At 34.7% G+C, this 13,020-nt stretch overlaps 1 protein-coding gene across 1 annotated transcript; it reads right to left on the bottom strand.

Moving 5' to 3' along the window:
- Window positions 1-207: 207 nt before the first annotated feature.
- On the bottom strand, window positions 208-11,310 carry LOC131952550 (F-box/LRR-repeat protein 21). Its single transcript, XM_059315269.1, has 8 exons — window positions 11,236-11,310; window positions 10,162-10,260; window positions 9,520-9,760; window positions 9,158-9,394; window positions 8,920-9,069; window positions 4,611-4,810; window positions 3,465-3,584; window positions 208-231 (listed from the first exon to the last, which is right to left on the bottom strand). Exons 1-8 carry the CDS (start codon window positions 11,302-11,304, stop codon window positions 208-210), a joined length of 1,140 nt encoding a protein of 379 aa, XP_059171252.1. The 5' UTR covers window positions 11,305-11,310.
- Between the last annotated feature and the right edge of the window lie 1,710 nt (window positions 11,311-13,020).

Raw genomic sequence — 13,020 nt, 5'->3', positions numbered from 1 at the left:
CAAGGCAGCATAGCTCCATTACCTTTTGATCATGTCTCCCAAGAATTCTTTATTTTTGTAAATGCATAATTCGAAGTGGAGATGACGCAGTGTTTTCTATGAAGAAAAATTATAATATTATAATAAACTTCTCAGTTGTACTTTAAATAACTGTTGCTTATCCAAGACTGTGCAACTTTAATTAACCTTTAATTAACCCGTCATTTCTTACATCTTCTCATGCTCTATTGTCTACATTACACATGTAAAAACATGCTCTTAATATAATACAAAATAGCAACGATTGGTTAAGAATTCAACCCAATTTTAGATTTTGAACAGAACATCTATCTATATACTACTAAAACTCAAGTTTGTTTACATGAATATTTATTTGTCTGATTGACTATTGTAAATGGTTCTACTCTATGTGGAGAGCTGTAAAATAGTATGTAGGTAGAGATTAATTTTTGTTTTCAGACAGACTGTTAATCACAAATTTATTTAAAGACGTTAATTAATTTATTGATTTATTCATAGGTAGATTAACAACAATAATTTTAAAGTTTTAGAACAATGGCTTAACTTTGACTGAATAGTGACGTTTGATAACTCATTTTTTTGTTTGTTTGTTTTTCTGATTTTTTATTGGGGAGAATCTACATTATATGTAGAGCTGTAAAATAGGATTTTGGGTGGTAAATATTGTTCCTTCTTAAACACACTGTTAATTACAAACTAATTTAAAGCCGTTAATTAATGTATTGATATATTCATAGGTAGATTAACCACATTAATTATAAAAGTTTAGAACAATGAATATAGTAATAGTAAAAAGGTTTTTTTTTCCTTTTAGAACAATGTTTTTAATTATTTTTTTCTTAAGGCCTACATGTGAATGATAAGGTTGACTATCAGGACCTCGCGGGGCACAGGGCAGGTGAAGTAGAGTTCACCTGTTTCTATGTTCTCAGCATATGAAGGGATAGTGTGGTCAGAGCCATGCTCGGCCGGAATCGGTTTTTTTAAAAAATTCAAACATGTCTGAGACTTGGCGGGACACTTGGCAGGTGAAGTAGAGTTTAGTAGAGGTTTAAAATATAAAAAACGTCTTTTTGAATGTGGGGTCTGGTTATTTTGGGATGATTAGGGCTGACAGACGTGATGTCATTTATGGATGACCCCCGAAACCCACATTTTTTCATTTAGTTTTACGATAAATTTCTCTAGATCTACAGATCAGCTGTCGAAGAAAGTTGAAGTTATGAATCTGGATCTAGATCTAGGTCACTAGACTTTACGTAAATTCTAGATCTAGACTTTAAATTCTACATCTACAATCTATTTCAGGCCTTTATTATTTTATATAAATCTTTGTTTAGATTCAATGATCATCTAATTCGAGAATACATGGGATGTATCTATCTAGGTTCTAGATCTAGATAAAGTAGGATTACTCGCTAACTTGGAGGCATGGTCGGCTGCTAACAACAATATGGCGTCCAGACCGGACGCATGACTTCCGACCATTTTAGGCCACAATTACCACGAGCAAAATGGTGGGTTTTCACGTTATTTAAACATGCTATAGGTGGCCAGGGCTAGATATGCCAGAAAAGCATTTTAAAATTCGCTTTGAAGAATGAAGGCTAAATTTTAAATCGGTGTCATTAAAATTAATAGAACTTTTAAAAGGTCACATGTGAAGTGATGTTATTTATGGATGACCCCGGAAACCCACAGTTATCTAACTAGATAACGGGTAGTCTAGTTCACTATCAAACTTGATCCTAATTCAAGGAAACTAGGGCGATAGACCATGAGAGTGTAATTTTTTTTTTGTCCGTTTTGTTACAGCAAAGAATCTGCACTATGTGTAGATCTTTACAATACGTTATTATGTAGAGAACAATTTTTTTAAACAAACTGTTAATTAATTAATTTAACGACGTTAATTACTTTATTGATATATTCATAGGTAGATTAACCATATTAATTATACATTTTCAGAATAATGACTTTACTTATAGTGACGTCACATGATTTATTTACATACAAGATTGCGTTGCCCATTCAAAAGTATAAGGCATTATATAGCTAATTTTCTGTGGGCTATAGCTTTAACGATACGTCCGTTTGCTATTTGTATTACGTTCCAACACTAATATCAATTTTCAACAGTCCTTTTCATTTAAGTTTAGGTATACAATACATTTCTCTAGATCTAGAATCTAAAGATCAGCTGTCGAAGGAAGTTATAGGTCAAGAATCTAGGTCAAACCAAAATTAATTAGTTAAAAATAAAAACCACTTTAAAATCACAATAAATTATTGAGTTTTTTTTTATTAAACTATGTTAGCCCTTAAATATTTGATATACATCTTTGCTTTTTAGCTTCAAGGATCATCTAATTCGAGAATACGTGGGATTTATCTATCTAAATTCTGTAAGATCTAGAGTTACGGCAAAAACTAGACTTAACGTAAATTCTAGATCTAGAATCTAGAATCTATTAACTAAACTATTTCAGGCCTTAACTATTTTATATTAATCTTTGTTTGTTTAGCTATGGAATTGGCTAATTTGGGATAAAATTTAATTTGAAATAATACTAGACACTAGGGCCTATTCGCGTAAATTAAGTGTCTTACGCAGATTAAAAGTAAAATATTCCAGTAAATTCGTCCCTCATCTTACGAACCTAGATAGTTAAGATGTTAGTGTATTAGGTTACCATGCCGATGGCACGGTTTCGAGACACATCATGTAAATGTTAACTTTTTTTTCATTTTTTTTTTTCAATAGATGTGAATGATAAGGTTGCCTATCGGAACTTGGCGGGATACAGAGCAGGTGAAGTAGAGTTCACCTGTTTCTTTGGTTTCAGCATATGATGCGATAGTGTGGTCAGAGCCATGCTCGGCCGGAATCTTTCTTATTAAACGATAAAAACATGTTGTCTTAGACTTAGCGGGACACTGGGCAGGCGAAGTAGAGTTGGGTAGGTGTAGAGTTCACCTGTGACGTCAACATATGAAGGGATAGTATGGTCAGACCCATGCTCAGTCGAAATCAGTGTTTTTAAAAGACAAAAACATGTCTGAGGTGTGACGTCTTTTTGAATGTGGGGTCTGGTTTTTTGTGATAATAATTGACAGTAGGGAGGGGGAGGTAAAAGTTAAAAATTATCAAATAAACATGACGTCGTTTATGGATGACCCTTGAAACACGGTTATTCAAGGATAACTGTGTAGTATAGTCTTATACTAAATATACATGGTGTTACTGTTGGAATAGGGAGTTACAATATGTAGAAGCCGGCGAAAAAAGCCTAGACAGTCCACCAAAAGTTGAATACAATCAGGTACAGGTACATAACCAGTCAAACTCGCATCCAATCAAAGGTCACTCTTTTAACATATTGATATAATATTACAATAAGTAAAACATGACCATATTGTGGGTGTTGCCCGATGAGACAAACCTGAAAGTTGTCAGCGATGTGGCTAACGCAGTCTTCATCCAACCATAACATGCACTTCCAATGGAGTTTATGAAGTGGCATAGATGGAACAAGCATGTACGACATTTCAGACCAGGAGCCCTTAGTCAAATAGAAATTACAATGGCTGATTTGTGGATTTATTGAATCTATTTAAAAAAATAGAAACTTCGTGAATTAGGCAATGATAGAAACCCAGGATAGGAACTTGGTGTATTTGTTGAGATTAAATCCGAAATACATGTAATTCGTGCATTTTTGTCATTTGATCTCAGAGATAGCTTACGTGATGGCCCATTAAAGAACATAATCTGAAACGCCATTGACAAACATACATAAATAGGTGATAATTACACGATTGATTTGTACATAGATATCTATATAAATAATTTTCTTCATGGAGACCATAGAAAACACCACGCATCTTAGCCACCACCCTCATACCGACCTTTCATGTGAGCTGTGGTTCATCCCGAATGTTTACAATAGTAGAGCCGGTTCGAATAAAAGATGGCTATTAGGGGCAGATAATTTAGTTTTTAAACGATTTGAAACTAAGGGGAGATAATAAGTACTGCTTGATATTTTCATTGTCGTTTGTAAACGGCTGCTGTCACTGGGCGGTGTGGAGGGGGGGGGGGGGAGGCAGGGGTGTGGGGTAGTGTTGAATTCACAAATTATTAATTGTTAATAAGTAGAAAATAAAACAACTAGATAGCGGCGTATGCTACGTCGCGGGTCAGCTCATATATATAATTCTCTTCAAGAAGACCATAGAAAACACCTCGCAGCTTAGCCACCACCCTCATCCCCACCTCTCAGGTGAGCTGTGGTTCACACCAAATGTTTACAATAGTAGAGCCGGGTTAGTGACGGATAGTAGGGGCAGAAAATTTAGTATTAAACTATTTGAAAGGAAGGGGAGGTAACAATTTCTGATTGATCTTTTCTTTGTCTGTAAACGGCTGCTTTCACTTGACGGGAGGGGGAAGGGGGGGTAGTGTTGAATTCACAAATTATGAATTGCTGATAAGCAGAAAATAAAACAACTAGATGGCGGCGTATACTACGTCGCGGGTCAGCTCGTATAGATATATTTATTGATGAATGTGTTGAACGCATACTCACATAATTCGATTCAATAAAAAATTCAATTTTGAGTCTTGGACAAGCAGATGTCAGGGACTGCCAGGCTGGCGAGGTGATTCGAGTTAGGGCGATGTAAAAATAGGTACGATGAACAGTCATCAGCTGCAGGGTATTGCTGGCTGTTGCAGCAAGCAGGTACAGCACTGTGTTCGACAGGTAGGGGTAGTCGAGCTGTAGTACTGCAAGACATGACACGGGTTTTGTTCGGTTACAACGTCTACTCCCCCCCCCCAACGAAGTAGAATGTATATAGAAAATATGTAAGTTTAGCAGTGCTCCCCCCCCCCCCCCCCCCCCCCGTCCCGTCCCGTCCCTGAGAAAAAGGTCGGAAAGAAATCCTGGAAAAGTTTGTTGTTTCATGGTTCCGTGTTTACGTGTCTTGTAAAATAGAGCAGAGAAGCAAAAATCCTCTATAACCACGGAAAACTAGAATTACTCTGTGCCCTCCGTAATGGAATCAACCTATCTATCTATATACTACTAAAAGCGAGAAATTTGTATATTTATTTTCTGTAAAATACGTATTTATGTGGAGAATAATGTTATTTTATTCCCAAAATATTATACCCAAATGTATTCAAAGATGGTATATATTTTTTTTGATATAATCATTTGTAGAAATGCCCCTTTAATTATAAAAATTCAAAACAAGAACTTTATTTTCACAAAAAATTAAAAAACTTTTACCGACTTAGTGACGTCACTTTAATTATTTCTTATTTCACAGCAGACATGACAAACATGGCGGGCTTCCATGGAAGACCGTCTTGCCCATTCAAAAGTTTAACGCATTATAAAGCTAAAAAGTCTACTATAGCTTTAACAATATGCCTATTTGCTATTTTTATTAGGTTCCACACTATGATCAATTTTCAAAAGAATGCACTTTGCAGTATTGCTAATTAGACAGAGGCGTAGCGAAGGGTGGGGGTGGAAATATGTCCCCCGGCGCCGACCTTAGGGCGCGCAAAAATGGGTTGGAAAAATAAATTGAAAGCTTGAGGGGAGGTGCTAATCGAAAGTTTGTTCCCGGGCGCCGGGAAGGGTCGCTACGCCTCTGTAATTAGAGTATACAATAAATTTATCTTGATCTACCGATGGGCCTAACCAAAAGTTAATTAGTTAAACAAAAAAAAATTAAAATGTCAAAAACAATTTGACATTTTTACCAAAGAAAATGTAAAAAAAAATTAGCACAACTAGGTCCATGTCATGTGGTTTTAAAAAAATTACCAAATCTAACAGTATGTATGTCAACAGTATGTTGGAAGAATTCTCGTCAATTCGGTAATTTCCATTGAAAACGCATTGATGAAACCTATATTAAATATTGCATGAGTTTGGTTTATTGAAAAAGATTCAGATAATCAATAAACTTCTTATGGATCACTTATGTGGCCAGTTACCACGTCCAAAAAAAAATTGAATTTTTGGGTGCTTGTCAGGGGAAAAACTAAGAGAAGCCTTAAAATAAATCAAAACGACACTATAGAGTATAGAGAGAGTATTGTAATCGTGCAAAGAAATCGTTTTACATCTGCTTGAGTCGGAAAAAATTAGTTTCGCAGCTTTATCTGTATGTCTGATACCTTACTCAATTCCCGATTGAAAACTATAACTACTTGATCACTATTGCAGGCAGTTAAATAAAATTTCGTATACAAGTACAAGATCTTATACTTGAATTACTTTCAATTCTTTATTGACCTCCGGTAACAGGATGCGGTACTTTACTCTATTTCCGGATTCTATAATAACAATAACTTCAGTACCGTTTAAGTTAATTAAGTAGACGAAATTTTAAACATAGTTATATTATTCTCTTTTCTTAGTTTTTTTACTTTCTCGTATAAGAAATATAGAGGAAGTATTGTAATCGTGAAAAAAAAACAACATTTTACACCTCACTGAGACAGAAAAATATGTTTTTGCGATTTCGTCCGTATGTCTGTGTGTGTATGTGTGTGTGTGTGTATGTATGTTTGTCTATGAACAGGATAACTTAAGTACCGTTACTGCTAGATTGATCAAATTTCATACACAAGTATTATATCAAATTTGTACTTATAAATAATCTTTTCAGCTATTTCCGGTAACCGGAAGTGGAATTTATTCTACTTTCAATTAGTCAAAAGCCTATAACTTGCGTACTATTTCATATAGATAAATGAAATTTCCCAAGTAAGTAAAAGATCTAATCCTATGCATTCTTTCAAATATTTTGAGTAATTTCCGTTGGCCGGAAGTAGTAATTTACGATATTTTCGATTTCTCAAAAACGCCTTATGAATTTATAAAGTACTAATAACATTCCGCAGTATTATACACATATTGTTTGGCGTTCACTTGGTGCTTAATTCGTTTTTCTACGCGATTCTATTCTATTTTTAAAAGTTTAAGTAATTAAAAATGGATTAAAATTCATGTCTCTATCCCGAGTTGCCATCCCCCGTAGTATTGTACAAGAATATTCAAGAAAGTTTAGGGGAGATCACTCTCGGTTTATTTAATGATAAGTATGATTACCCTTTTTCAGATTTCTAAAAAAAAATATTACTCTTACCATACCGGTTTTTTTTCAAAACATTTCACCTAGGTCTAGAAGTCTTGACATCAATGCATTGTGACATTTTATTTGGCTAAATTAGATGCTATATGAACTATCTAAAAGTTAGTCAATATCTATCTATCTATATCTATATACTATTAAAACTCAAGTTTGTTTACATATTTGAATATTAACTATTTTGTTTTCTTGTTTTTTTTGTTTTTTTGTTTTTTAGTTTGTCCGTTTGGTTACTTGAGAGAATCTGCACCATGTGTAGAGCTGTACAATACGTAATTAGGTAGAAAACAGTTTTCTTTTTTAAACAAACTGTTAATCACAAATTAATTTAAAGACTTTAATTAATTTATTGATATATTCATTGGTAGATTCATCATATGAATTATAAAATTACAGAACAATGACTTTACTTATAGTGACGTCACATGCATTATTTACTTTTTAATAACAATAATGGCGGCTTCCATTGAAGATTTTGGTGCCCATTCAAAAGTTTAACGCATTATAAAGCTAATTTCCAGTCGGCTATAGCTTTAACGATGCGTCCGTTTGCTATTTTTGTTTAGGTTCCAACACTTTTATAAATTTTCCCTGGCTCTTCTAATTTGAATATACAATTAATTTTCTCTAGATCAAAAGATCAGTGATCGGACACAGAGAAAGTCAATCCTCTATCTAAAATTTAGAATCTAGGTCAAACCAAAACTAATTAGTTAAAAATAAAAACCATTATAAAATCACAATAAATTATTGAGTTTCTTTGTAAAAGTATGTTATTCCTTAAATATTTGATATAAATCTTTGCTGTTTAGCTTCAAGGATCAGCTAATTCGAGAATACACGAGATTAATCTATTTATGTTCTAGATCTATAGTTACGGCAAAAACTAGACTTAACGTAAATTCTACATCGAGAATCTAGATCTAGAATCTATATACTAAACTATTTTAGGCCTTAATTATTTTATATAAATCTTTGCTCGTTTAGCTATGGAATTGGCTAATTTGGGTCCAAATTTAATTCAAAATAATACTAGATCAAGGCACTAGGGCATATTTGCTTAAATTCAGACGAATTTACTGATATATTTTACTTTTATTCTGCATAAGAAACTAGTGTGGTCAGACCCATGCTTAGCCGAAATCTGTTTTTAAATTAAAAGACAAAAACGTCTGAGGTGTGACGTCTTTTTTAATGTGGGGTCTGGTTTTTTGTGACGATAAGTAACAGACGTGATGTTTTTTTATGGATGACCCCCGAAACCCACAGTTGTCTAATGATAACGGGTAGTCTAGATTCCTTTAAAGAACACACATTTCCGCTCTATTTCACGCACTATGTTTACGTTAATTTGGTGTGCGATCTTTTTTCAAATACGCGATTATACGAGAAGATTAACGGTAGATCACTCCCTTTTTACTTAAATAAGTCAATTCATATGAAACAAAGTAGAGAACACGAAAATTAATTAACTGATGTAATTCGGTAAGGTTAAAAAAGGAGGATTTAGATAACATGGAAAGTTGACTCTGTAAAGAGAACAAGTACAGTAGCGTGTGCTGATGTGTAAAGTTGATTATATGAAGATAAACATAATTTCCTTACACAACAAATCGTGCATACAGATGTTTTTTTTTTTTTTTTTTGTTTTTTTTTTTTAAAATTAAAAATGTATTATCAAAACAGACAACAGTTTGTAAAATATGGAGACGCGAAACATACCACATAAATTGGTGAGACGAGACACGACCAAATGGAATTTCCCATCATTTGCCACAAAAGCTGAGAAGATCTCCTTGACCAGCCCGTTAATGTGGAGGGTGTTGATCGAAGCATAGGAGTTCAGCGTCGCCGCCAACAGCAAGTCAAGACCTGGTTCAATAAACATTTAAAGCTTGGTGGCTTTAGTAGGGCTGGTACTTTATTGACCTTGGAGAACATTTAGACCGACGTTACTCACCTTCATATAGTTTAAGATCAGCGTTGCTTAGATCCAGAACTTGGAGTTGGTGCTGGTTTTCTAGAAGGGTTTCAAGTTGTTCCACCACCTCCCACCTGAGGTAGGCGTTGGTTGACCATAATATCTTTGTATTGGTCAGGCTGAGAGTGACCAGTTTCTGGTTGTTAACATCAATGAGGACTCCAAGGAACAGCGACAGAAATCGTGTGCTAATGTCAATGTCTACATCTCGCAACCCTGTAATAGAGATCATATTTATTTTGTGTGTGTATGTGTTTGGTTCTTTACATTTCAACACTTATCTTTATCCCTGAGTTTTTTTTTAGCTTGTGCCATTTGACTTAAAAATAAAAACTACTAACCTGTACCATCGGCTCTAATGTGCAGAAAAGATTTCCCCATCCTTCTAATGAAAGGGAGCAAATATTTATCATATTTAGTGTTTAACTTGAAGTGTCCCGTGCGCCACACGGCTGGACTAGAGAGTGCCAGTAGCCAGGATTTACACGTGAGAGCAGCGTGGTACCTGTCTGTCTGGTCCAGGTGTTGGAAGACTTGAACCAAGACCAGGTAAGGTAGACGGTTCCAGTCAATCCCTGTAAACTGGATGGTGTCACGGGTTAATAGAATCATAAGGGGTCAAAGGTTTAATACATGGAGAGGTCAAATGATTGCTTTCGAATTCACTTGCATCAAACAATTAAAAGAAATGTTTCAAGCCGATGTTAAGAATACGGCGGGCGGTAGAGTTGCATATTCGACAATTTTTATTCCAATCAATGGAGGTAGTAGAACTCTAGTCTCTGTACACTTAATCCTGCACCAATAGGAGCAAGACACACATTCCCTAAGTCTAAGGTGGATTGGGGTAGTGATGACCACACAGTCCTGTCCCAACAGCCTCCATATTACCCCACTCACAATGCCCCACACAATACACTTCACACACAAACACCGAAGAAACTCCACTTTATATATGGTGTTTGACTAATGTAATAACCTACCAGACAGTGCTGCGTACGTTTGTTGGCTGCGTCCAATGTCGTATAGTCTTCACCACGTTTAAAACGTTTGCTAGGATTAAATTTCGACCACTCAGCGCCCTTAGAAAATCGGATTAGTAGATTAGTGTTGCTTTACTAGAAAACATTAGGCTTAAAATCTCAATAACAAACAGTTAATATGTAAAAATTAGCTCTCCCTTTCTTCTTCACCTCTCTCTCTCTCTCACTATGTATATATATATATATATATATATATATATATATATATATATATATATATATATATGGAACACGAGAGCCGCATCTTGACATCAAAATAGCTAGAGCTAGAGCTAGGGCCAGGGCTAGGGCTAGGGCTGCGAGGGCTAGGGCTAAGGCTGGGGTTGGGGTTAGGTTAAGGTTTAGGTTTAGGTTTAGGTTTAGGTTTAGGATTAGGTTTAGGCTTAGGCTTAGGCTTAGGCTTAGGCTTAGGTTTAGGTTTAGGTTTAGGTTTAGGTTTAGGTTTAAGTTTAGGTTTAGGTTTAGGTTTAGGTTTAGGTATAGGTATAGGTATAGGTTTAGGTTTAGGTTTAGTTTTAGGTTTAGGTTTAGGTTTAGGTTTAGGGTTGGGGTTGGGGTTGAGGTTGGGGTTAGGTTTAGGGTTGAGTATAGGGCTATAGTTTGAAATAAAATTAAATGAAATTCACAATGCCATTCAAGCTATCTGTACTGCAACAAGTAGTTAAATAAAAATGATTGCAGCAAGTAGTACGAAGTGACACTTCTGATTCTTTTGTTCTCCTAGCAAAGATGTCCTGTGCTTCTTTTCGTTATTTTTTTTTTCAGTTTGTGACTGCTGTTTATTGAACACTTTTCCAATCTTGATATCTTACAATAGGTCAGGTTAGTTCTTTTCATTCTTATATTTGCCTGTGTATTTATTTCAATGATTTTTCGTACCAAGCCTGAAAACTTCATGGATTGTATGTATAGCCTACATATTCTACAGAAAGCCTGATTTTCATAGATTGCCGGACTCATTTATATATAAATAGTAGATATATACTAATAAATGCAAATATTAATTTAACAAACCATTATTATATTTTTACAGTGGTTCGTAGTGTTATTAGTTTTATTAGTCGATGGAAATAAACACAACATCCGCCATGGTAGATCGCCGGAAGTTGTCAATGGTGTCATAAGCATAATTATATTTTTTACGAAAAGTACCAATGTTTAGTATATAAATAACTTTAATAATAAATTAAAGATTGAAATCTTTATAAAAATAAGCTTTCAAATGAGCTAAACAAACACATAAAATAAAGCTTGCTTTCTTTAATATAAACATTGGTATCAAAATGAGTTAGGGGTTTTACGAGCAAACACTGCTTTTATTATTGAAACCAAGTTTTTATTTTTTATTTCAGTGCATTTCATTATACACATTTTTACAAGCTTTTGTTTAACTCACTTCCTCGTCAGTCTTCAGTCTGTCGAAACGGGCGAGCGAAAGAACGGTTCGTAATAGGTACGTGGGTCAAGACATGAAGACAACGCAGCATCATGACATTTAATTTGATTTAATTGGTCGCCTGAATATTTTTTTATGAATTAATTAAAAATTTGACCAAATTAGTAGGTAGTCCTATTCAACTACTCCATACGCGTCATCACGTTAAATAGCGTGTCGTCACGTTCAATTTGCGCGCAATGGTTTTTACTTTCTCGTATATACGAAGTATAGAGAAAGTATTGTAATCGTGCAAAAAAAAAAATCGAGATTTTTACAAATCTCGACGTTTTACACCTCACTGATACGGAAAAACATAATTTTGCAATCTTGTCCGTATGTCTGTGTGTGTGTGTGTGTGTGTCTGTGTGTCTGTGTGTCTGTGTGTCTGTGTGTCTGTGTGTAAACACGATAACTTGAGTACCGTTACACCTAGGTTGATGAAATTTCATATATAAGTATTATATCAAAATCGTAGATCCGTATCAACTTTTGAGCGATTTCCGACAAATGGAAGTGGTACTTTTTCTACTTTGAATTTTTCAAAAGCCTATAACTTGAGTACTATTTCAGATAGATCAATGAAATTTCACATGTAAGTAAAAGATCTAATTCTCTACCTTCTCCTAAATTTTGAGTAATTTCCGTTGACCGGAAGTAGTAATTTACGCTACTTCCGATTTCTCAAAAAACTAATGTAAATTTTTAAAGTACTAATAATATTGCGCACTATTATGCACTTTTTGTTTCGGCGTTTGTTTGGTGCGCAATGTTTTTTTCTATGAGATTCTATTCTATTTTTAAAAGTTTAAGTAATTAAAAATCATGTCTACATTCCAAGTTATATAAGAATATTCGAGAAAGTTTAGGGGAGATCACTCCCGGTTTATTAGTCATGCAATTCTATTGTAAATAAAACATGTCTTAAAGTTTCCCTTTCAAACATGACGGTCTATGGGGCAAGTGTAGTAGAGTTCACTTGTTTCTGTGACCTCGGAATATGAAGAGATAGTGTGGTCAGCACTTTAACCAGCCGCCTTTACTTTCGCTAAAGTGAGTTAGGTACCCATCAGAGTTGGGTGGACTCAGGGACGGTCTACTGACTTTAACCCGGAATCGAACTCGTTACTTACGGGTAAGCAGTCCAGCTCTCTACCGCTAGACCACTCCGTCCCATAAATAAAACATGTAAAGTACTAAAAAAATTTCCGTAAAAATGTTTTAATAACAAGCTTTTATATGTACTAATGCACAAAAAAGTTGAAATACAAGAATACTAAAGACTACTATTTAAATGACTATAAAGAAAAGCGTGTGTCTCTTCCTAAATATTAGTAAAATGACCCACGCTTTTCTTTAAAGAT

Source organism: Physella acuta, unplaced genomic scaffold, assembly GCF_028476545.2.
Source record: "Physella acuta isolate Inbredline_101_S28 unplaced genomic scaffold, ASM2847654v3 ptg000876l, whole genome shotgun sequence".
Classification (NCBI taxonomy): domain Eukaryota; kingdom Metazoa; phylum Mollusca; class Gastropoda; family Physidae; genus Physella; species Physella acuta.
This window is presented reverse-complemented; position numbering and strand designations above follow the sequence as displayed.

Excerpts from the sequence above, each read along its gene's own strand:
- LOC131952550 (XM_059315269.1), bottom strand. The coding sequence starts at position 11,304 with ATGTTGTGTTTATTTCCATCGACTAATAAAACTAATAACACTACGAAC. Across the intron at positions 4,811-8,919 it reads TCGTCTCACCAATTTATGTG|TACTACAGCTCGACTACCCC; the intron begins GTATGTTTCGCG and ends CATGTCTTGCAG. Across the intron at positions 232-3,464 it reads ACATCGCTGACAACTTTCAG|ACAATAGAGCATGAGAAGAT; the intron begins GTTTGTCTCATC and ends TGTGTAATGTAG.